Consider the following 22,436-nt stretch of genomic DNA (forward strand, 5'->3'; position numbering starts at 1 on the left):
TTCTTATTTAATAAGTGAATAAGAAACAGCCTCAGAAAAATTAATAAGGTCCCCGAGACCTTTCCAATGGCTCCTCAAGGTCAAAACTATTTTTACAATAAGAGTAAGAGGATATGTAACTTTTCACTTTCATTCACTCACAAATGAGCACTTGGATATTCCAGAGGCCATATGACAGACTGAATGCAGAAGCAGATGTGAGAATCCAGTTGCTTCCTTCTTCTGTGCCAGTCATTAAAGAGATTTGCAATGTAAAACAATGTCACTCTTCTCACCAAACTTTTTTTTTTGGCTTTAGAAAATATATAGTTTTTAAAATTAATACATTTATATTAACATGTAATAGGTTTATTGTTGGGTTTTTAAAAATAAATCGATAAAAAATATTTTAAATTTTTCTTAGCCTTTAACTTCTAATTTGGTACATACCAATAGCTATAACTCACATAAACAAAAGCTCTTTGGGGTCCTCAATAATTTTTAAGAGTGTAAAGGGATAAGACCAAAGACAAACCAAAAATGCTAAAACACGGAATTACTGGAGGCTGCTAAAAGAGGTATCTTTAACCAGTTCATTCTACACAAATGATGAGAAAACAGGACTGAAGTGAAGTATGAGAAACATTAAACTTGATCAAACCAAAACTACATAAAGTACTATATAGTTTCCTAATGCAAAAGCTGCACGATGTAATTCTATAAGATTTTCATAAACAATGAGGCTATCACTTTTTAAGTTATCAGAAATAAGAGAAAAGCACCTCTTCAACATATATACATGGACAAGAAAAGCAAGGTTTCTCTTCTATTGTTCCTTAAAATTCTTCTCAATTAATGTCTTACTTTTACAATTTTCAACTTGCTCCTGCTATCATTTACATAAGCCAGTCTTTGGAAATAGCAAATAAAGAACTCTTGTAATTATTTTAAAATATAAAAAGCTTTCATAAGAGAAAGAACAGTTTCACAGCCCTCATCTTTCCTGCTATCTAGTAACACTAAGTCATATAATATGCCTGTGGTGCCAAGGGAGGGAGAGGAACACTAATTTTCATAATAAGACTTTATACACTAAGTTACCAGGGAAAACCACCTTCTCCAAACAATAAAATTATCCATCACTGAGAATTCAACAGCACGTAAAGATAAAGGGTGAATACTTTCAAAAGCCTTCTAGGGACACGGGAAAAAAGCTCTCTAGGGAACTATTTGGACAATGGATTAAAGCATAAAATGTAATAAGATACATCCTTCTTCTTAAAGCATATCTGTTCATATAACAGGCTCAAAAGCATACCTTATATTTGAAAAATAAAAATGTCATTCAATGATGGTATACAATTCATCTTTATGCACTATGATAGCAATTCATGGGCAATAAAAAGATAACTGAACATAATTTACTTAATACATCTTTTACTCTCAGAATAGTGGCTCAAGGTTAGTTTACTACATGTCAAAATCAAGCTTTTTATTGTATATATATATATATTTTTTTAAAGAAAGTAATAAATAGTACAGACAGAAAGACCAAAGAAGGGAAAGCAGTGATATGATACTTACAAATTTTATCTTGTGAATTCTTCTTTGTACTGTATCCTGAACCAAGATCTGGAAACCCGCCAACATTTTCAAAACAGAACTTCTTATTAATATAGAGAAAAAGGAGCAGCATCAAGATAATAAACACCCCAACAGCTGACAAAAATCCAACTGCCTCTGGAGATACTAGAGGGGAAAAAAAAGTCACAGCTGTAAGCATTATTCCTCTTCAAGTTACAAACAAGAAGGAAACCCCTATGCATGTGTTAGATTACTGCCTTATTTGAATTATATTTAAAATTTTTCATAGTTCAGAACAGTTCAGTTTATAAGAAAAACAAATTGCACAGTTTAATGAGTTGTTCAATTTATTCAAGAATATTAAAATCTTCTAAAACTTTCCCTATAAATTATGTGGGAACAATCTTAAAAGATGAGCCTTTTTGAGGCAGTTATCATATGTTTAGTCCATTGAAAAGTATTACAAAAATTTTAAAACAAGAATTAGAAAAACTTATTTCCCAAGCACAGGTCTATCACTTAATCGAATTTATGAGAATGTATATTATTCTTCTTATCTCTAAAAGCTTCAATGGCCTTTTTTAATTACACAAACTCTGGACTTCCTGACATTGAAAGCTGCAGCCTCTCTTTTCAATATTACACTCCAATCAAATGATTCCACTCACTGCCTCAGAATCAGCTATATGCATTACCACATGCCTTGTTTTTGTTTGCCCTCTTCCCCTTGCCTGGAGTGACCAAGTGTCCTCTCTACCAAATCCCACTCATTCATTCAACCAACAAATATTTTTGGAGCAGCAGCCATATACCAGGCATTATCACATACGCATTTCCTGTCTTCCTTGAACAGTCTAGTAAAGGCAGTTACAACATGGTGCAATAAAGGTTATGACTGGGGAAGAACAAGGGCTATGAGAACTACAGAAATACTTAACCCAGTGTTGAAAGACCAAGCAAGCTTTTCTGAAAGTAATAGCTGCTGTGATTATATGTGAAGAATTATTAAGAATTAGCCAAGTTAACACTATTCCAGGCAGAAGAAACAGCATGTGCATATAGAGACAGGAGATCACGATACATTCCAGAAACTCCATGAAACTTTGCTGAACTACCAGGTTCTCAAGAGAATCTGATCTCAAGAGAATACATGAAATCATCCAGGGAGATTGGGCAGAGTGAGAACAGACAAAACCTTCTCCAACTTCTCCAATCCTCAGCAATCTCTTTTCTTTCAACTTTTGCATTATCTCTCTACACAAGTCATTTGGAGTTAAACAGGAACTAAATTTTTCTATCACCAGTGCCTTCCATATAATACTCAAGTATTGGTTGAGAATGAATCTTAAGTCTCAAATATCCCCTACTCTTTCTTCCTCCACTGCTCAAGCAGCATCTAAAATGTCATCTCCTTCAAGATTTTTCTTTCAATCAGAAGAGCCATGACAATTAGCATCTAACTCATTTGTTAAAAATGAAGTCACCCACCAGTCAATGATGAGTGCTTTAATCTCCTAGCTTTTCGTTATTTGTGAAAGCCAGGCATCCAGGTGTATAACTGATATGACATTACAGCCTATTCAAAGCTGGCTCAATAATATTGTCACAGAGGATGGAGCAGAGAATGATATTGTTAGGGAGGGGCGATGAGGGTGAGGGAGAAGGTGGTAGGAATGGTAGGAGTGCTACCTGAATATCAGGCTGGTGTTGAGGACCAGATCCTGCTACCAAAACCAACAAGTTATGCCCAGACATTAGCCATGTATAATTGCTTTACAATGTTGCATTAGTTTCTGCTATATAACAAAGTGAATCAGCTATATGTATACATATATCCCCATATCCCCGTCCTCTTGCATCTCCCTCCCACCCTCCCTATCCCACCTCTCTAGGTGGTCACAAAGCACCGAGCTGGTCTCCCTCTGCTATGCTGCTACTTCCCACTAGCTATCTATTCTACATTTGGTAGCGTATATACGTCAGTGCTACTCTCTCACTTCTTCCCAGCTTACCCTTCCCCCTCCCCACATCCTCAAGTCCATTCTCTACATCTGCATCTTTATTCCTGTTCTGCCACTAGGTTCTTCAGAACCATTTTTTTTTTAAAGATTCCATATATATGTGTTAGCCTACAGTATTTGTTTTTCTCTTTCTGATTTACTTCACTCTGTATGACAGACTCTAGGTCCATCCACCTCACTACAAATAACTCAATTTCCTTTCCTTTTATGGCTGAGTTAATATTCCTTTGTATATATGTGCCACATCTTCTTTACCCATTCATCTGTCAATGGACACTTAGGTTGCTTCCATGTCCTGGCTATTGTAAATAGTGCTGCAATGAACACTGTGGTACACGTCTCTTTCTGAATTACGGTTTTATCAGGGTTATATGCCCAGTAGTGGGATTGCTGGGTCATATGGTAGTTCTATTTTTAGTTTTGTGAGGAACCTCAATACTGTTCTCCATAGTGGCTGTTATCAATTTACATTCCCACCAACAGTGCAAGAGGGTTCCCTTTTCTCCACACCCTCTCCAGCATTTATTATTTGTAGATTTTTTGATGCTGGCCATTCTGACCAGTGTGAGGTGATACTTCATTGTAGTTTTGATTTGCATTTCTCTAATGATCAGTGATGTTGAGCATCCTTTCATGTGTTGGTTGGCAATCTGTATATCTTCTTTCGAGAAATGACTTTCTAGGTCTTCTGTCCATTTTTGGACTGGGTTGTTTGTTTTTTTGATATTGAGCTGCATGAGCTGCTTGTATACTTTGGAGATTAATCCTTTGTCAGTTGCTTCGTTGGCAAATATCTTCTCCCATTCTGAGGATTGTCTTTTCGTCTTATTTATGGTTTCCTTTGCTGTGCAAAAGCTTTTAAGTTTCATTAGGTCCCATTTGTTTATTTTTGTTTTTATTTCCATTTCTCTAGGAGGTGGGTCAAAAAGGATTTTCCTGTGATTTATGTCACAGAGTGTTCTACCTATGTTTTCCTTTAAGAGTTTTATAGTGTCTGAACTTACATTTAGATCTTTAATCCACTTTTTTATTTTTGTGTATGGTGTTAAGTAGTGTTCTAATTTCATTCTTTTACATGTAGCTGTCCAGTTTTCCCAGCACCACTTATTGAAGAGGCTATCTTTTCTCCATTGTATATTCTTGCCTCCTTTATCAGAGATAAGGTGACCATATGTGCGTGGGTTTATCTCTGGGCTTTCTATCTTTTTCCAGTGATCTATAATTCTGTTTTTGTGCCAGTACCATACTGCCTTGATTACTGTAGCTTTGTAGTATAGTCTAAGTCAGGGAGCCTGATTCCTCCAGCTCTGTTTTTCTTTCTCAAGATTGCTTTGGCTATTCAGGGTCTTTTGTGTTTCCATACAAATTGTGAACTTTTTGTTCTATTTCTGTGAAAAATGCCATTGGTAGTTTGATAGGGATTGCACTGAATCTGTAGATTGCTTTGGGTAGTATAGTCATCTTCACCATATTGATTCTTCCAATCCAAGAACATGGTATATCTCTTCATCTGTTTGTATCATCTTTAATTTCTTTCATCAGTGTCTTATAGTTTTCAGCAGAGAGGTTTGTTGCCTCCTTAGGTAGGTTTACTCCTAGGTATTTTATTCTTTCTGTTGCAGTGGTAAATGGGAGTGTTCCCTTAATCTCTCTTTCAGATTTTTCATCATTAGTGTATAGGAATGATCTTTCAGATTTTTCATCATTAGTGTACAGGAATGAAAGATTTCTGTGCATTAATTTTGTATCCTGCAACTTTACCAAATTCATTGATTGGCTCTAGTAGTTTTCTGGTAGCATCTTTCGGATTCTCTGTATAGTGGAATGTTATCTGCAAACAGTGACAGCTTTGCTTGTTCTTTTCCAATTTGGATTCCTTTTATTTCTTTTTCTTCTCTGATTGCTGTAGCTAAAACTTCCAAAACTGCTGAATAAGAGTGGCAAGAGTGGACATCCTTGCCTTGTTCCTGATCTTAGAGGAAATGCTTTCAGTTTTTCACCATTGAGAATGATATTTGCTGTGGGTTTGTCATATGTGGCCTTTATTATGTTGAAGTAGGTTCCCTCTCTGCCGACTTTCTGGAGAGTTTTAATCATAAATGGGTGTTGAATTTTGTCAAAAGCCTTTTCTGCATCTATTGAGATGACCATATGGTTTTTATCCTTCAGTTTGTTAATATGGTGTATAACACTGATTGATTTGTGTATATTGAAGAATCCTTACATTCCAGGGATAAACCCCACTTGATCATGGCGTATGATCCTTTTAATGTACTGTTGGGATCTGTTTGCTAGTATTCTGTTGAAGATTTTTGCATCTATGTTCATCAATGATATTGGCCTGTAGTTTTCTTTTTTTGTGACATCTCTGTCTGGTTTTGTTATCAGAGTGATGGTGGCCTCGAAGAATGAGTTTGGGAGTGTTCCTACCTATTTGGAAGACTTTGAGAAGGACAGATGTTAGCTCTTCTCTTTTTGATAGAATTCACCTGTGAAGCCATCTGGCCCTGGGCTTTTATTTGTTGGAAGATTTTTAATCACAGATTCAATTTTAGTGCTTGTGATTGTTCTGTTTATATTTTCTACTTCTTCCTAGTTCAGTCTCAGAAGGTTATGCTTTTCTAAGAATTTGTCCATTTCTTCCAGGTTTTCCATCTTACTGGCATATAGTTACTTGTAGTAACGTCTCATGATCCTTTGTATTTCTGCAGTGTCAGTTGTTACTTCTCCTTTTTCATTTCTAATTCTGTTGATTTGAGTCTTCTCCTTTTTTTTCTTGATGAGTCTGGCTAATGGTTTATCAATTTCGTTTATCTTCTCAAAAGAACCAGCTTTTAGTTTGATTGATCTTTGCTATCATTTCCTTCATTTCTTTTCATTTGTTTCTGATCTGATCTTTATGATTTCTTTCCTTCTGCTAACTTTGGGGTATTTTTATTCTTCTTTCTCTAACTACTTTAGGTGTAAGGTTAGGTTGTTTACTTGAGATTTTTCTTGTTTCTTGATGTAGGAATGTACTGCTATAACCTTCCATCTTAGCACTGCTTTTGCTGCATCCCACAGCAGTTTTTTGGTTTTGGGTTGTTGTGTTTTCATTGTCATTTGTTTCTAGGTATTTTTGGACTTCCTCTTTGATTTCTTCAGTGATCTCTTGGTTATTTGGCAGCATATTGTTTAGTCTCCATGTGTCTGTATTTTTTACACATTTTTTTCCTGTAATTGATATCTAGTCTCATAGTGTTGTGGTCAGAAAAGATGGTGATATGATTTCAATTTTCTTAAATTTACCAAGGCTTGATTTCTGACCCAATATATGATCTGTGCTGGAGAATGTTCCATGAGCACTTGAGAAGCAAGTGTATTCTGTTGTTTTTGGATGGAATGTCCTATAAATATCAATTAAGTCCACCTTGTCTAATGTGTCATTTAAAGCTTGTGTTTCCTTATATTTTCATTTTGGATGATCTGGCCATTGGTAAAAGTGGGGTGTTAAAGTTTTGGATGATCGTGCCATTGGTGAAAGTGGGGTGTTAAAGTCCCCTACTACGATTGTGTTACTGTCGATTTCCCCTTTTATGGCTGTTAGCATTTGCTTAATTGAGGTGCTCCTATGTTGGGTGCATAAATGTTTACAATTGTTATATCTTCTTCTTGGATTGATCCCTTGATCATTACGTAGTGTCCTTCTTTGTACTTGTAATAGTCTATTTTAAAGTCTATTTTATCTGATATGAGAATTGCTACTCCAGCTTTCTTTTGATTGCCATTTGCATGGAACATCTTTTTCCATCCCTTCACTTTCAGTCGTATGTGTCTCTAGGTCTGAAGTGTGTCTCTTGTAGACAGCATATATATGGGTCTTGTTTTTGTATCCATTCAGCCAGTCTATTATCTTTTGGTTGGAGCATTTAATCCATTTACATTTAAGGTAACTATTGATATGTATGTTCCTATGACCATTTTCTTAATTGTTTTGGGTTTGTTATTGTAGGTCTTTTCCTTCTCTTGTGTTTCTTGTCTACAGAAATTCCTTTAGCATTTGTTGTAATGCTGGTTTGGTGGTGCTGAACTCTCTTAGCTTTTGCTTGTCTGTAAAGGTTTTAATTTCTCCGTCGAATCTGAATGAGATCCTTGCTGGGTAGAGTAATCTTGGTTGTAGGTTTTTCCCTTTCATCACTTTAAATATGTCCTGCCACTCCCTTCTGGCTTGCAGAGCTTCTGCTGAAAGATCAGCTGTAACCTTATGGGGATTCCCTTGTATGTTATCTGTTGTTTTTCCCTTGCTGCTTTTAATATTTTTTCTTTGTATTTAATTTTTGATAGATTGATTAATATGTGCCTTGGCGTTTTTCTCCGTGGATTTATCCTGTATGGAACTCTCTGCGCTTCCTGGATTTGATTATTTCCTCTCCCATGTTAGGGAAGTTTTCAACTATAATCTCTTCAAATATTTTCTCAGACCCTTTCTTTTTCTCTTCTTCTTCTGAGATCCCTATAATTCGAATGTTCTTGCACTTAATATTGTCCCAGAGGTCTCTAAGACTGTCCTCAATTCTTTTCATTCTTTTTTCTATATTCTGCCCTGCGGTAATTATTTCCACTATTTTATCTTCCAGGTCATTTATCCATTCTTCTGCCTCAGTTATTCTGCTATTGATTCCTTCTAGAGAATTTTTAACTTCATTTATTGTGCTGTTCATCATTGGTTGTTTGCTCTTTAGTTTTTCTAGGTCCTTGTTAATCGTTTCTCGTATTTTCTCCATTCTATATCCAAGATTTTGGATATCTTTACTATCATTACTCTGAATTCTTTTTCAGGTAGACTGCTTATTTCCTCTTCATTTGTTTGGTCTGGTGGGTTTTTACCTTGCTCCTTCATCTGCTGCATATTTCTCTGCCTTCTCATTTTGTTTAACTTACTGTGTTTGGGGTCTCCTTTGTGCATGCTGCAGTTTTGTAGTTCCTGTTGTTTTTGATGTCTGCCCTCAGTGGGTGAGGTTGGTTCAGTGGCTTGTGTAGGCTTCCTGGTGGCCTGTGTTCTGGTGGGTCAGGCTGGATCTTGTCTTTGGGGTGAGCAGGGCCGCATCCGGTGGTGTGTTTTGGGATACCTGTGAACTTAATATGATCTTAGGCAGCCTCTCTGCTAAGAGGTGGGGTTGTGTTCCTGTCTTGCTAGTTATTTGGCATGGGTGTCCAGCACTGGAGCTTGCTGGCCGTTGGGTGTAGCTGGGTCTTAGCACTGAGACAGAGATCTCTGGGAGATCTCTCACCAATTGATATTATGTGGGGCTGGGAGGTCTCTGGTGGTCCAGTGTCCTGAACTTGGCTCTCTCACCTCAGAGGCTCAGGCCTGACACCAGGTGGGAGGACCAAGACCCTGTCGGCTACATGGAATTATCAAGATAGTGGTCAATGGCAAGCGAAACCACAAGAGAAGAGGCCCGTGTTATGCCTGGTCCTGCTGAGCAATTTTCAGACCTCAGCTCATTCTGGCAACAGGGAGACTGGGTCAGTGACATGAAGCAGGACGGGGTAAATGAGGCGGGCAGTGCTCAGCCAGTGCGCAGCCTGAGGGGCCCAATCGAAGCCCTCGGGGAAGGCTGACAGCAGCCAGGACTCCAGCCCCCTGTGGCTGCCGCCTCTTTGGGGTCTCCCTCCCAGGGTCAAGTCACTCTCACTCCTGCTTTGGCAGCTGTGCCTTTACCCTGAGCTTCTTGACGAGGCGAGCGCTCCCTGAGGCAACGCGTGAAAAGCAGAGGCTGCGCTCAGAGTCTGTGTCTTTACTGCTCATACTGCTTCTCCTGTTTTCCTTCTCTCCTTCCCTTCTTGTCTCTTCCTATGCCTTGCCTTAATCCTTATTTCTGTATTCCTCCTTCATTTCTCTCCTCCCCTCCCACTTTTAAATTTAACCTAGGGAGAAAGGTCAACTATAAACAAGTAAAATATAGCAAGCACTATAACAGAAGTATAGAATATAAAGTACTACTGAAACACAAGAAGGAATACTACCTGGCAAAGTTTGTAACACTTCAGAAAGGAGATGACACTTGGGTAGGGTATGAAAGATTACTAGAAACTCTATTAAAGTGTAAAGGGCAGATGAAGGAGCATGATCAAAAACGAGAAACAGTGTGCATGGCATTCTATCAGCACTAATGGGCAACACTCCTGGCTGTCTTATTTACCTCTGTATCCTCCAAGCACCTAGCACCACCAGCTGACATTATACAAATATTTGTAAATGCACGAATGAATGTGTGTTCAGGAAAGACCAAGAATATACCAGAACGGCTATGACTGGAAATGAAAGCAAGGTCCAAACTGTCAAAGGACCTTGAATACCATCCTACATATTTTGTACTTGTAGAACGATATTGCTTAAAACAACAGAAAACCTGGAAAACAGCAGGGAATGAATGGCGGCAAAATACGAAGACTAAGCAGTAGCAGCGGTGGCAGAGAAGTGGGGTGATTTTGTTCAGGGAAAATTGATAATAACCCAGTCAATTAATGTAGAAGATGAGGATAAAGAAAAGTTGAAAATAATTCTAAAGTTTCTGGCTTGAGTGAATTAGTAACAGAATTTACCAAAATGAAAAAATACGAGAGGAAAGGCATGTGGTTTGGGCATGGGAACTAAGAGAGCAGTAGGAGAGAAGCAGGTACGGAGTTTAGGTTTTGACATGTTACATTAGCAATGTCAGTGGACTACTTCAGTGTGGATGCCTAGTAAACAGAGGGAAACAGGAGGATAATGCTCTGATGAAGGTCAGGTTCGTTATAAAAGAGTTGGGAGTTTTCCCCTTTGCTCATCCAATTGCATGTCAAAGACATCACTGACTAAATACAAACCGAACTGGCAGATGATAGGTACTAGGCTTTAAAGGTAAATCTCTTACTTTACAAGTTTTTAGATAAATATATACTGTGAAATTTGAACAAACTACAAAAAGAATCTTTTCTCACTAAGAAAAGGTGAAAGATGCCTTATACTTACAAGGCAAATAGACTACTAAGGTAAATATACTATACAACTCCCTTTTTATCCATTGCTTGACTAAATGCCCATTATCTACATTTCATTGAAAACATTTTATATTTAAAATATTAAAACAGTAATGTAATTGTAGAAAAGAAATAATTTTCTAATAGAAAATACTAAAAAGCTTCAGACTTTTATTCAGCGGCCGTGGCTCACGGGCCCAGCCGCTCCGCGGCACGCGGGATCCTCCCGGACCGGGGCGCGAACCCGGTTCCCCTGCATCGGCAGGCGGACGCGCAACCACTGCGCCACCAGGGAAGCCCCTACAACTCCCTTTTTATCCATTGCTTGACTAAATGCCCATTATCTACATTTCATTGAAAACATTTTATATTTAAAATATTAAAACAGTAATGTAATTGTAGAAAAGAAATAATTTTCTAATAGAAAATACTAAAAAGCTTCAGACTTTTATTTTTCATCCTTATCTCAGGATTGAAATAATATTTATTATTTCAAATGAGATAATACCAGAAGTTGATCAGTATCAGTTCTAGGTATAAAAACATTTGATAGGGCTTCCCTGGTGGCGCAGTGGTTGCGCGTCCGTCTGCCGATGCAGGGGAACCGGGTTCGCGCCCCGGTCTGGGAGGATCCCACGTGCCGCGGAGCGGCTGGGCCCGTGAGCCGTGGCCGCTGGGCCTGCGCGTCCGGAGCCTGTGCTCCGCAACGGGAGAGGCCACAACAGTGAGAGGCCCGCGTACCACAAAAAAAAAAACATTTGATAAACCCCACTTGTCCATAAAACTACAATAGAAAAATACACTGAAATTACCCTAAAGATATGAATGCTATACACCATCAAAAAAGTTAAATAAAATTACACTAACTCAGATCTCACAAATATAAAATATATTTTCATACAGCACAAGATGGAATTTACTCCAAACTCTTATTTATACTGTGAATCTGCTTATAAAGCCATTCGACATATTTCTAAGATTATGATTAATTTATCTATAGATAAATCTACTCTTTTCAAACATTCTAGATCATCCACTGCAAGCAAGTAAATGCTATTTAAAAATGTATATTCCCTCTAAGGAGAACCTCCAAAATCTCTAACAGCGCACAATTAAACTGTTTAGCTTAATATTACAGATTTGAAGAACTGAATTTGCTGAATCAAATTTAGAGTTAGTTAATAAGTCAAAATTCACTGATGTATTGTTTTCTCATATCCAAATTTTTAAAATTTTAATGTGGTAAACAATAAAACCAAGACCAACAAATAACAAAATTAACAATATCAAACATTTAAAGAGTGCTTAATATTTGCTAAGGGCTGTTTTAGAAAGTGCATTACGAGCATTATCTAACTGAATCCTCATTACAACCTAATTTTTCAGATATGGGTACTGAGGCTCAATAAGAATAAGTAGAATTTTCCAGGTCTTAAAATTATTATTCAGTGACAAAATCTTGATATGAATACAGGCACGCTGATTCCTGCTCCCAAAATGTTAAACACTAATCCTTACTGCTTCCTCTTTGCCAGGCACTATTATAATCTCTTTCATTTTAAAATGTAATGCTCAAAACAATTCTGTGATAGGTAAATACTATATATTATCTTAGTCTTTAGATGAGTAAACTGAGGCCCAGAGAGTAATAAATTTGTCCAAAGTCACAAATCTAGGAAATGGTAGAACCTGGATTTAAACCCTGACATTTTGACTCCAGAGTCCATGGTCTTAAACACCAAGTAACACTACTGCTTTCTTATATGTCAACCTGCAGTATAAAAAATAAGGGAAAGCCATACGATCAAATAATATAGCTTAGTACATATATTATGAGAAAACATTTCATGGTTTAGCTTTTTATATACATTGAAATACAGCAACTGATTTCAGCTTTCTCAAAATAAATATATAAATCACAAAACTGGAATCATAATATTTTCTATTCAAGATACTTTTCAAAATATTCTTAAATTAACTTTAGAACTCGGCTTAGAAGCCAAAATAAATAGTATATACTTATTATTATATGCCATGTTTGAAAAGCTAATAAAATAAAAATTTAAAAACAAAAAAGTATTCTATAGAACAATAAGCTTGATATGTATTAGTAATGCTCAATAAAAATATAAGGTGTCTGTGAACTATATGATTCCCTATATGAAGTATCTAAAAACTACACTGAAAAGTCAAGAAGCATACAAGATATAATATTCACCAGAAAATACAGTTTAGCTTGTCCAAGATTAATAATTATTTATGCTATATAGATGGAACTGGCTTTAGTAGTTATCTGTACTATATATTTATGAATATATATATTTATAAAAGATAAACTAAAAAATACCACTTTTTGTCAAAATTCAAGCTTCAATAATAATAGTAAAATTCATTTTAATTTCTATAGATACAATGGTCATGGAAACAAAAAAATTACAATCTTGTAAAAGCAATATCAAATCTATTTTGACTTTGAAAGTATTATAGAATTCACTTAAATTCTACTTTCTGTTGTCACAAAAGAACATTTTCTATGTAAAGTTAATGAGAAAAACAAAGATATACAGAAATATAATTATAAGGAACGTATTTATTTATTAAGCCAACATATTTTCAATATAAACTTATTTATATAATAATATTCTTCCCTAAATAAAATTTGTGTCAAAACAAATTAACTATTAACTACAAAATAAATATTACAAAACTATTTTATCCATTATATTTTAAATGCAAAATTAAACAAGAAGTACCTATGATTCTTATAATTCTTTAAAAAAGAAGGATAAAAAGAAACAACTTACAATTTGCATTATAAGGTCTGTATTGCTGATTTGTTCTACTGGGCAGGAAACACTAATCCTCTAAAGTCATGGAGACTTTAATAATTCATTTAATAGATGCAATTCTATCTCTTGAACAAAATGGGAACTACAAAAGAAGTCAACTTTCATTTTGAAAGAAATACTTGCTTCCTATTTAGCCCTAAATATTTTTCACATATTTTAATCAGAAAAAATCCACAATTTATTTTGCTCTGGTTTGGACATAAAATAGAGAATTTATCAGAGATTCCAAGAAACAATGTGGGAATATAAAAAATTAATTTGATACGTTTTGTTTAAATTTCCTTTTGTAACATCTCAGTTACTTCCACAAATGAAAATTTCCGTGAAATTTTTATATTATAATATAAATGATACAAAACTGGAAGAATGACATATAAATCAAAGAAAGGAATAATACATATCTATCAATATAATACTAGATTTTATTAAAAAACAATCAATAAAAAAATGTTTACTCATAAGAGATATAATTCACTGCTGAGTAATTTAAAGGGACAATGGCGGGGGAGGCACAGATGGCAGTGACGTGGGACACTAAGATCTTAGAAACAAAACTCCCCCCTGGGAGACAGTTATCTGACAAGGTTGATAAAATAGATGCTACCCGACTTGTTTCAAACGTCAAACCATCAATAAATTAAACCTATGTTTCCTATAAGTAACATGTAGTAAATTGAAATTTCATTCAAATATTGTAACAGCAGTAGAAAATACTAAATCTTGAAAAAAATTGAAAAAAAACCTCATTTATTAAGTATGAAACACCAAATATATATTTAAACCTTACACTTAAGACTTAGACTTGAAAATAATATACTTACTACACTTATGATAATATATTTAAAGCAAATACTTATTAATTAATCATTAATAAAGCTCTGTCTCTGGGAGATATTTGTCTTCAAGGGCAGTCTTGATTGAGGCTTCAGAATTATAATTCCAATGAAGTTTAGACTAAGAAAAACTTTTTTCCTGGTGAATCACCCAATAGCAAAGCATAGTCATTCTTTTAAACAACAAATTAGGGTTCCCAGCTTCAAATTTTTTGTCTATTCAATGTATATGAATTTCTCCAAAATTATCTGAATGTCAAATGGTATGGGCAAAAGATGAGGCCACTTCATCCTCTACTTTACTTTTCCAATGATTATTTGCCCGTCCCTTTCAGTAAGATCTTCATTAGTAAGATTTTGAAAATTCAACACCAACTGCAGGAGAATCTTCTAGTTAAAGCCAATTTGTGATGTCAAACAGTTTCAGATATGCTTATTTCAGACTTTAATTCTGAACCATTAAATTCTGGTAACAAACAAGTAAATTCTGATACAAACAAGTTTCTTTCAAACCTAAGAACCTTCCTCCTATATTTTAATATTATGTCAACTAGTTCTCTTCTTTAAAAATTTTTTTGGCTTTATATATCTTTTCCAACTTTACTGAGGCATAGTTGACAACTGAAAACTGTATATATTTAAGCTACAACTGTGAAATAATCACCACGATCAAGCTAATTAATATATCCATCACCTCACATAGTTATCATTTTTGTGGGTGTGCGTAGTGAGAACACTTATTAATTATTCTCTTAGCAAATGTCAGGTATACAATACAGCATCATTAATTTTAGTCACGTTGTTGTACATTAGATCTCCAGAACTGATTCATCTTGTATAAATGAAACTCTGTACCCCCCTCCACCAACATCTTCCCATTTCCTCCTCCCCCCAGCCCTGGCAACCACCATTCTACTCTGAGTTTAACTGTTTTAGACTGCACATTTAAGTGAGGTCATGCAGTATTTGTCCTTCTGCATCTGGCTTATTTTACTTAGCATAATAATGTCCTCCAGGTTCATCCGTACTGTCACAAATGACAGGATTTCTTTCTTTGTTAAGGGTGAAAAACATCTCATTGTACATATATACATTTTATTTATCCATTCATCCATTGATGGACATTTAGGTTGTTTCTATATCTTGGCTGTTGTAAATAATGGCTGAAATGAACATGGAAGTGCAGATGCCTCTTAGAGATTTTGGTTTCACTTGCTTTGTATATATACCCAGAAATGGTGGATCATATGGTAGTTGTATTTTTACTTTTTGAGGAACTTTCACTCTTCCATAATCTCGGTACCAATTTACATTCCCACCAACAGTGTGCAAGGGTTCCCTTTTCTCCACATCCTCTTCAATACTTGTTATCTTTTGTCTTTCTGATAAAGGTCATTCTAATATGTGTGAACTGATATCTCGTTGTTTTCATTTGCATTAATGAAGTTGAGCATCTTTACATATATACCTGTTGGTCATTTGTATGTTTTTTTTGAACATTTTTGAAGCAGGTTATTTGCTTTGTTTTCTTTTGTTTGTCCTTGTTTGTTATTTCTTTTTTCTTTTTTTTTGCTATTGAGTTGTATAAGTACCTTATATATTTCATTTTATTTTTTAATTGAACTATAGTTGATCTACAGTATTATATTAGTTATTAACTCTTTATCAGATACACGGTTTGCAAATATTTTCTCCCACTCCATAGGAGGCCTTTTAACTTTGTTGATGGTTTCCTTGCCATGCAGAAGTTTTTAAATGTGATGCAATCCCACTGGTCTACTTTTGTTTTCACTGCTTGTGCTTTTGGTGTCATATCCAAAAAATCCTTTCCCAGACCAATGTCAAGAAGCTTTTTCCCTATGTTTTCTTCTAGTAGTTTTATTGTTTCAAGTCCTACATTTAAGTGTTTAATCCATTTTAAGTTGATTTTTGCATATGGTGTGAGATAAGAACCTAATTTCATTCTTCTGCATATGGATATCCAGTTTTCCTAACACCATTACTGAAGAGATTATCCTTCACCTTTGTGTGATCTCAGCACCCTCGCGGAAGAATTGTAGATGCATGATTTATTTCTGGGTTCTCTGTTCTTTCCACTGGTCTATATGTCTTATTTTACGCTAGTACCATAGTTTTGTGTCTTTTTTTGTTTGTTTGTTTGTTTTTTGCGGTACGCGGACCTCTCACTGTTGTGGCCTCTCCCGTTGCAGAGCACAGGCTCCGGACGCGCAGGCTCAGAGGCCATGGCTCATGGGCCTAGCCGCTCCGCGGCATGTGGGATCTTCCCGGACCGGGGCACGAACCCATGTCCCCTGCATCGGCAGGTGGACTCTCAACCACTGCGCCACCAGGGAAGCCCTACCACAGTTTTTTTATTGCTGTAGCTTTGTAATGTATTTTGAAATCAGGAAGTGTGATGTTTCCAGCTTTGTTCTTCTAACTCAAAATTGCTTTAGCTATTTGAGGTTTTTTTGTGATTCCATACAAATTTTAGGACTGTTTTTTCTATTTCTGTAAAGAATGCCATTGGGATCATAAGGATTGCACTGAACCTGCTGTTCACTTTGGGTAACGTGGGCATTTTAACAATATTAATTTTTCTAATTCATGAATGCAAGACATCTTTCCATTTATCTTTGTCTTCTTCAATTTCCATCATCAATGTTCTATTTTCAGTGTACAAGTGTTTCATCTCTGACTTTTATTCCTAAGTTTTTAATTATTTTTGTTGCTATTGTGAATAGGATTGTCTTTAGCATTTTCTATGTATATGGATCATGATAATGTCATCTACAAACATAATTTTACTTCTTCCTTTCAAATTTGAATGCCTTTTATTTCTGTTTCTTATCTAACTGCTATGGCTGAGGCTTCCACTACTATGTTGAAAAGAAGTGGTGGATTGGGAATTCTTCCCTTGTACCCTGAACCAGATCTTAGAAGGAAAGTTTTCATTTTTTTCCCCCCACTTATCATAGTAAGTGGGCTTTTCATATATGGCCTTTATCACACTGAAATAAGTATCTTCTATACTAATTTTGTTGAGAGTTTTAATTATGAATAGATATTGAGTTTGTTAAATGCTTTTTCTGCATTTATTGAGATCATCACATGGTTCTTTCCTTCCATTTTGTTAATGTGTTGTAGTAAATTGATTGATTTGTGTATGTTAAATCACCCCTGCATGCCAGGGATAAATCTCAACTGGTAGTGTTCCAGTGCATGTGAAAAAACTGTGAGCCAGGATCTGAGGCATGAAGACAGTGGCACCAGGCTGGGGAAGGGTGGAGGGAGGATACAGTAGATATGGTAGCTCCAGCCTGGGAGTGGGGAGGAGCAAAAAGGTGGCTCTAGCCCCCATACAGGTGTTGCAGCAACTCTACTCCTGGGCAGTGGGGTGAAGGAGACACAGTGGTGGTTACTCCAAGGAGACTCAGTGGGGTGGATTCCAGGCAGCTCCATCAGCTGAGGTCAGTTTTGACAAAGATTGTGGAGGTCCTCAGTGGGTGAAAGTTGCAGGTGTCCACAGCAGTGGTGAAGGCTACTAGGCTCCTCAATGGCAGTGGCAACATCTGGAAGAGTCTTGCTGCTTGTCTTTACCCCCGAGGGGAGGTCATGCCAATGGTATCTTTCTTGGTGTCAAGCTGTAGTGGACTTGGAGATGGAGTGATTCAGGTAAAATGCTTCTTATACTTTTCTATGAAACTATTCTCAGTTTTTATGTTCCACTGGATAGCTCCAGTTGCTTCACTGTACTCCAGAGCTGTCCTAGAGCTATTTTCATTGGTAGTTAGTTGATTATTCATTGTTTTTGTGGGGGGACAAGTGTTGGGACCGCCTAATCTGTTATCTTGCTGACATCTCTCTACTTCTCTTCCTGAAGTGATTAAAATATCCTTTGCTCACCCTAAAAAAAAAATCTTTCTTTAGCACTAAACTTGATCCATTTTGGGAAAACACAACCTTTGCTGAAAATAAGGCATATGGATTTACTGTGTCTGAATATGTATGTGTGCAATCAAAAGTGCATCTACCTTAACAGCATATCATGTTTTCTTCTTACCACTAAACAGGTCCAGCACACTTTATTTAGTGGTGATAAAAGCTCAACATCATATTGCATTCCTACTTCAATACAGCAATTTGAAATTTAAGGACTATTTACCTGAATTCCCAACACATACTGAATAAAAATGTGGAGCTCCATTTGCAAAGTTATGCCTTTCTACCTTTTCTGTTGATATAACATACCAGATATAATGAAAGCTAAAATATTTGACATTTTAAAGAAAAATTACTCTGAGAGCTTTGCAAACAGCTCTAATACATCCCCTCTGATTTCAGCTGCAGTTAGCATTACTGAACAAGCAAGGTAGTGTTGGAGCAGAATCAAATACGAAGCAGTTTGAGTCTTGGTACTTAGAGGCTGTGAATACGATTTTTAAATATTAAAATAGGGACTAATTAAAAATGTTTCGAAAATAGAGAGTGGTTCTGTAAGTTAACCAAATCACCTGTAACAAAATCAGCATTAATCACACAGCTGAAGAAAGAATATGTCAATCAAAAAGAGAAGCGATAAGCAATGGAATGATGAAACTAAGAGGAATAAAATCTGGTGGTGTACCATGACACATCTTTCAGTAATGTCTATTTTAGTTAGAGATTTAGGGAGATATTATGTAATTTGCATAAAAGTTTACTAGTAAGTAAACTTTTTTATATTTTAAATGAACAAAAAACAAAACTAAATAATAAAATTTGCAGAAATTTAAAAAATAAAATTCAAAATGATGAAACTTTAATGCTTTTAGCAGGTATCTTTATGTACCCATAGGGGGCAAATGTTCTTTTTTCTATCAGTGTGAATGCCTGAGAAGTACTAAACTGTACCTTAATTTATTCAATAAATACTAAGAAATAGAAATGAAAGCCTGAATAAGACAAATGTGGTCCCTGAACCCAGAGGCTTAATAAAGTACTACAGGGGCACCTAACCTTGGCTTGGGAGATAGAGACTTCCCGAAGGAACTGACTCCTAAACTGAAATATGAAGATTCTAGAGTAAGAAAGAAGAAACAAAGCAAAGAGAAAAAATAGTATTAATAGTATTTTTAAAAAAGCCCACAGGAAAAAGATAATGACAAATTAAAAGAATAGAACAAAAAGTGTAAAGTACCAAGAGATAAAGCTGTATAGTAAGCAAGGGCAAAATCATGAAAGACCTTGTAAAGATTGTTGAGGAGTTTGAACTTTATCCTGAAAGCAACAGGGGCTCTATAAAGTATTTTAAGCATGGAACTGATAAGTTCACTCTGGTGTAGAAATAAAGATGGGAGTGGACTAGTAAAAGACATTTTGTAATTTCAGTAATCCAAGTGAAAAATGGTGATACCTGACATGTTAGGTGCCTCAACTGAATGGCTAGAAGAAAGAGGTACTTCTTGGAGCCGACCTTTTAGGCTGTCTCAAACATATAAACTGGTTAATGTATAAACACATATATAAGAACCTATATTACTTTTTAAATACTTTTCCTCTACTTGCTCCATTAATGCTTCTATTTCCAATGACAGAGAACGTCCAATCCATGGCATTATACCACACTCATCTAACAAAATATAAATTACTTACAGATTTTGTGAATGCATATAAAAGCTGGCAATCCATTCACATGCTTTGACAAGTGATCTTTCTTCTATGAATATCAACTGATATTCAAGTAAATGAAATATGGCCTGTGGGTTAAATGCCAAATGCTATTATTTTTTAAGGACAACCATGGCAGATACATGAGAAATTATTAGTACAAGTTATCAAAATACCAAGTTTCAATTATCTAGAAAGACACGTGACACCAAGGAACAATCTTTATGTCTCAGTGAAATATGTCAGGATCACTTGTTAATTTCTTTCTGTGAAAGAATGACTAGTTATGTAGACGTTGAAAACACATACGATGTCTAGCTTTCTTGGGGAAAACTCACAATTTTCTCTAAAATGAAATTTCAATTTAATCTACAAACTTGTAGACAGGATCTAAATTCTAGGTGAAGGTCTGAAACTCCAACAAGTAAGTCACTAGGCTTCATGGCAGGCCATACCACTTAGGCTATCTCTCAGGCTAGCACTGATATTAGAGCCAGTTTTGCCTTGTGCCAACCTCTCTAGTTGATCATAATTGCCCTAACTGGTGACTAGGTCTAATGTCAAAGAGTCCATATAAGTCACTCCCTCCCTAACTGAATATTCTTTTTTTCCGGCCCAGCAAACTAAAGTCAGGGAATAGCAAATAGCTGTGGCCATGACTGAGGGTTGAGAAATGGATATGGATAGAGGGAGAAAGAATGAATCTACACAAAAGGATGTAAGATTACATCTAAAACTCAATGATTCATAATCAGCTTAAAAAGAATCACTCCATAAAACTGTAACTTAATACCTTTACCAATAACCTGAATGAAGGAACTGAGAATATGGTCATTAATTTTGTAGAAGATGCTAGGAACATTAGGTTGGGCATGGTGGCTAATTCATTAAAAGAAAGATACATGAGGAACCTCAATATATTAAAGAAATAAGACATCAAAACAAAATAAAGTTCAATACAGATAATGGCAAGTTACTATCCCACCAGGGGCCAAACGCTGATAAAGGTTAATGAAAATGTTGGCTTAAAATGTGCTAGGAAAAAATGTAAAATAACGGTATAATACAAGTAAGATAGAAATCGGCAGTGTAAAGTTTCTAACAAGTGAAAACTAAGTCTTCTGTTATGCTATCAGATTCTTATTAAAGCACTATGGTCTCCAAATTCAAATTAAAAATGAGAACAACAAAAAGGTTCACAGAGAAATAATTAAATTCACTAAATATCTATTAAAAGTCCTTATGCCAAACGTGAAATTACTTTGCACTGTGGAAGAAATGACAAAAGGAGTTGAAGGTTTTAGTATATACAGATCAGTTAGACCACATAATACAGAACTCTAAGATTAGAAAATATAGAAAATGATGTGTAATGATACTCAAAAACTTGATTAGACAAATAACTATTTAACTGTGAGGATTAAGAACTAAAACAGGCTATCAAGAAAGGCTGGAGGAATATAAAATTTAGAGCATTGAGATTAGCAATCTGCTTGAGAGAAAGGCTAAGAAGATCCTGTTGTAAACAAGTCCCAAATGGCTAAAGTTAGTGTGATGAAGATATTTAGAAAGTTCATGTTCATAAAGGAATTTTGAGACCTTTCAAAAACAGGGATATAAATTAGTGTTGATAGATGAGAATTATAATACTGAATATAACTGTATAAAAATGCTAAGGTAGATCCAGAAACTCAGAAAAGTTGTAAAAGAAGAGTAAAGGATGGATTTGGAGAGTATTTTACAGTAAGGAATAAGTCAAAACAGCAGAAGAAAATAAACAGAAAAAGCATTTGTTAGAAACAATCTAAATGTCCATCAATAGATGAATGGGGGACTTCCCTGGTGTTGCAGTGGTTAAGAAACTGCCTGCCAATGCAGGGGACACGGGTTTGAGCCCTGGTCCGGGAAGATCCCTCATGCCCCCGGGCAACTAAGCCCATGCGTCACAACTATGGAGCCTGTGCTCTAGAGCCTGCGAGCCACAACTACTGAGCCCATGTGCCACAACTACTGAAGCCCGCGCACCTAGACCCCATGCTCCGCAACAAGAGAAGCCAGCGCAATGAGAAGCCCGCGCACTGCAACGAAGAGTAGCCCCAGCTCGCCGCGACTAGAGAAAGGCCACGCGCAGCAACGATGACCTAACACAGCCAAAAAATAATAGATAAATAAAAATAAATTTTTTATACTAGCAAACAGAATCCAACAGCACATTAAAAGGATCATACACCATGATCAAGTGGGGTTTATTCCAGGAATGCAAGGATTCTTCAATATATGCAAATCAATCAACGTGATACACCATATCAACAAACTGAAGGAGAAAAACCATATGATCATCTCAACAGATGCAGAGAAAGCTTTTGACAAAATTCAACACCCATTTATGATAAAAACCCTGCAGAAAGTAGGCATAGAGGGAACTTTCCTCAACATAATAAAGGCCATATATGACAAACCCACAGCCAACATCATCCTCAATGGTGAAAAACTGAAACCATTTCCACTAAGATCAG

The 22,436-nt window shown here is 35.9% G+C and overlaps 1 protein-coding gene across 2 annotated transcripts in view; it reads right to left on the reverse strand.

The window, feature by feature from the left end:
- SYT14 (synaptotagmin 14) overlaps positions 1-22,436 on the reverse strand; it is a 236,577-nt gene that overhangs the window by 155,974 nt on the left and 58,167 nt on the right. For both annotated transcript variants that reach the window (XM_028488489.1, XM_024133832.2), the window contains exon 2: positions 1,564-1,728. In XM_028488489.1, the coding sequence (XP_028344290.1) occupies positions 1,564-1,675 (112 nt within the window). In that variant the 5' untranslated portion in view covers positions 1,676-1,728. The remainder of the gene's footprint in view (positions 1-1,563; positions 1,729-22,436) is intronic.

The sequence above is a fragment of the Physeter macrocephalus genome, chromosome 4 (genome assembly GCF_002837175.3).
Source record: "Physeter macrocephalus isolate SW-GA chromosome 4, ASM283717v5, whole genome shotgun sequence".
NCBI classification, from domain to species: domain Eukaryota; kingdom Metazoa; phylum Chordata; class Mammalia; order Artiodactyla; family Physeteridae; genus Physeter; species Physeter macrocephalus.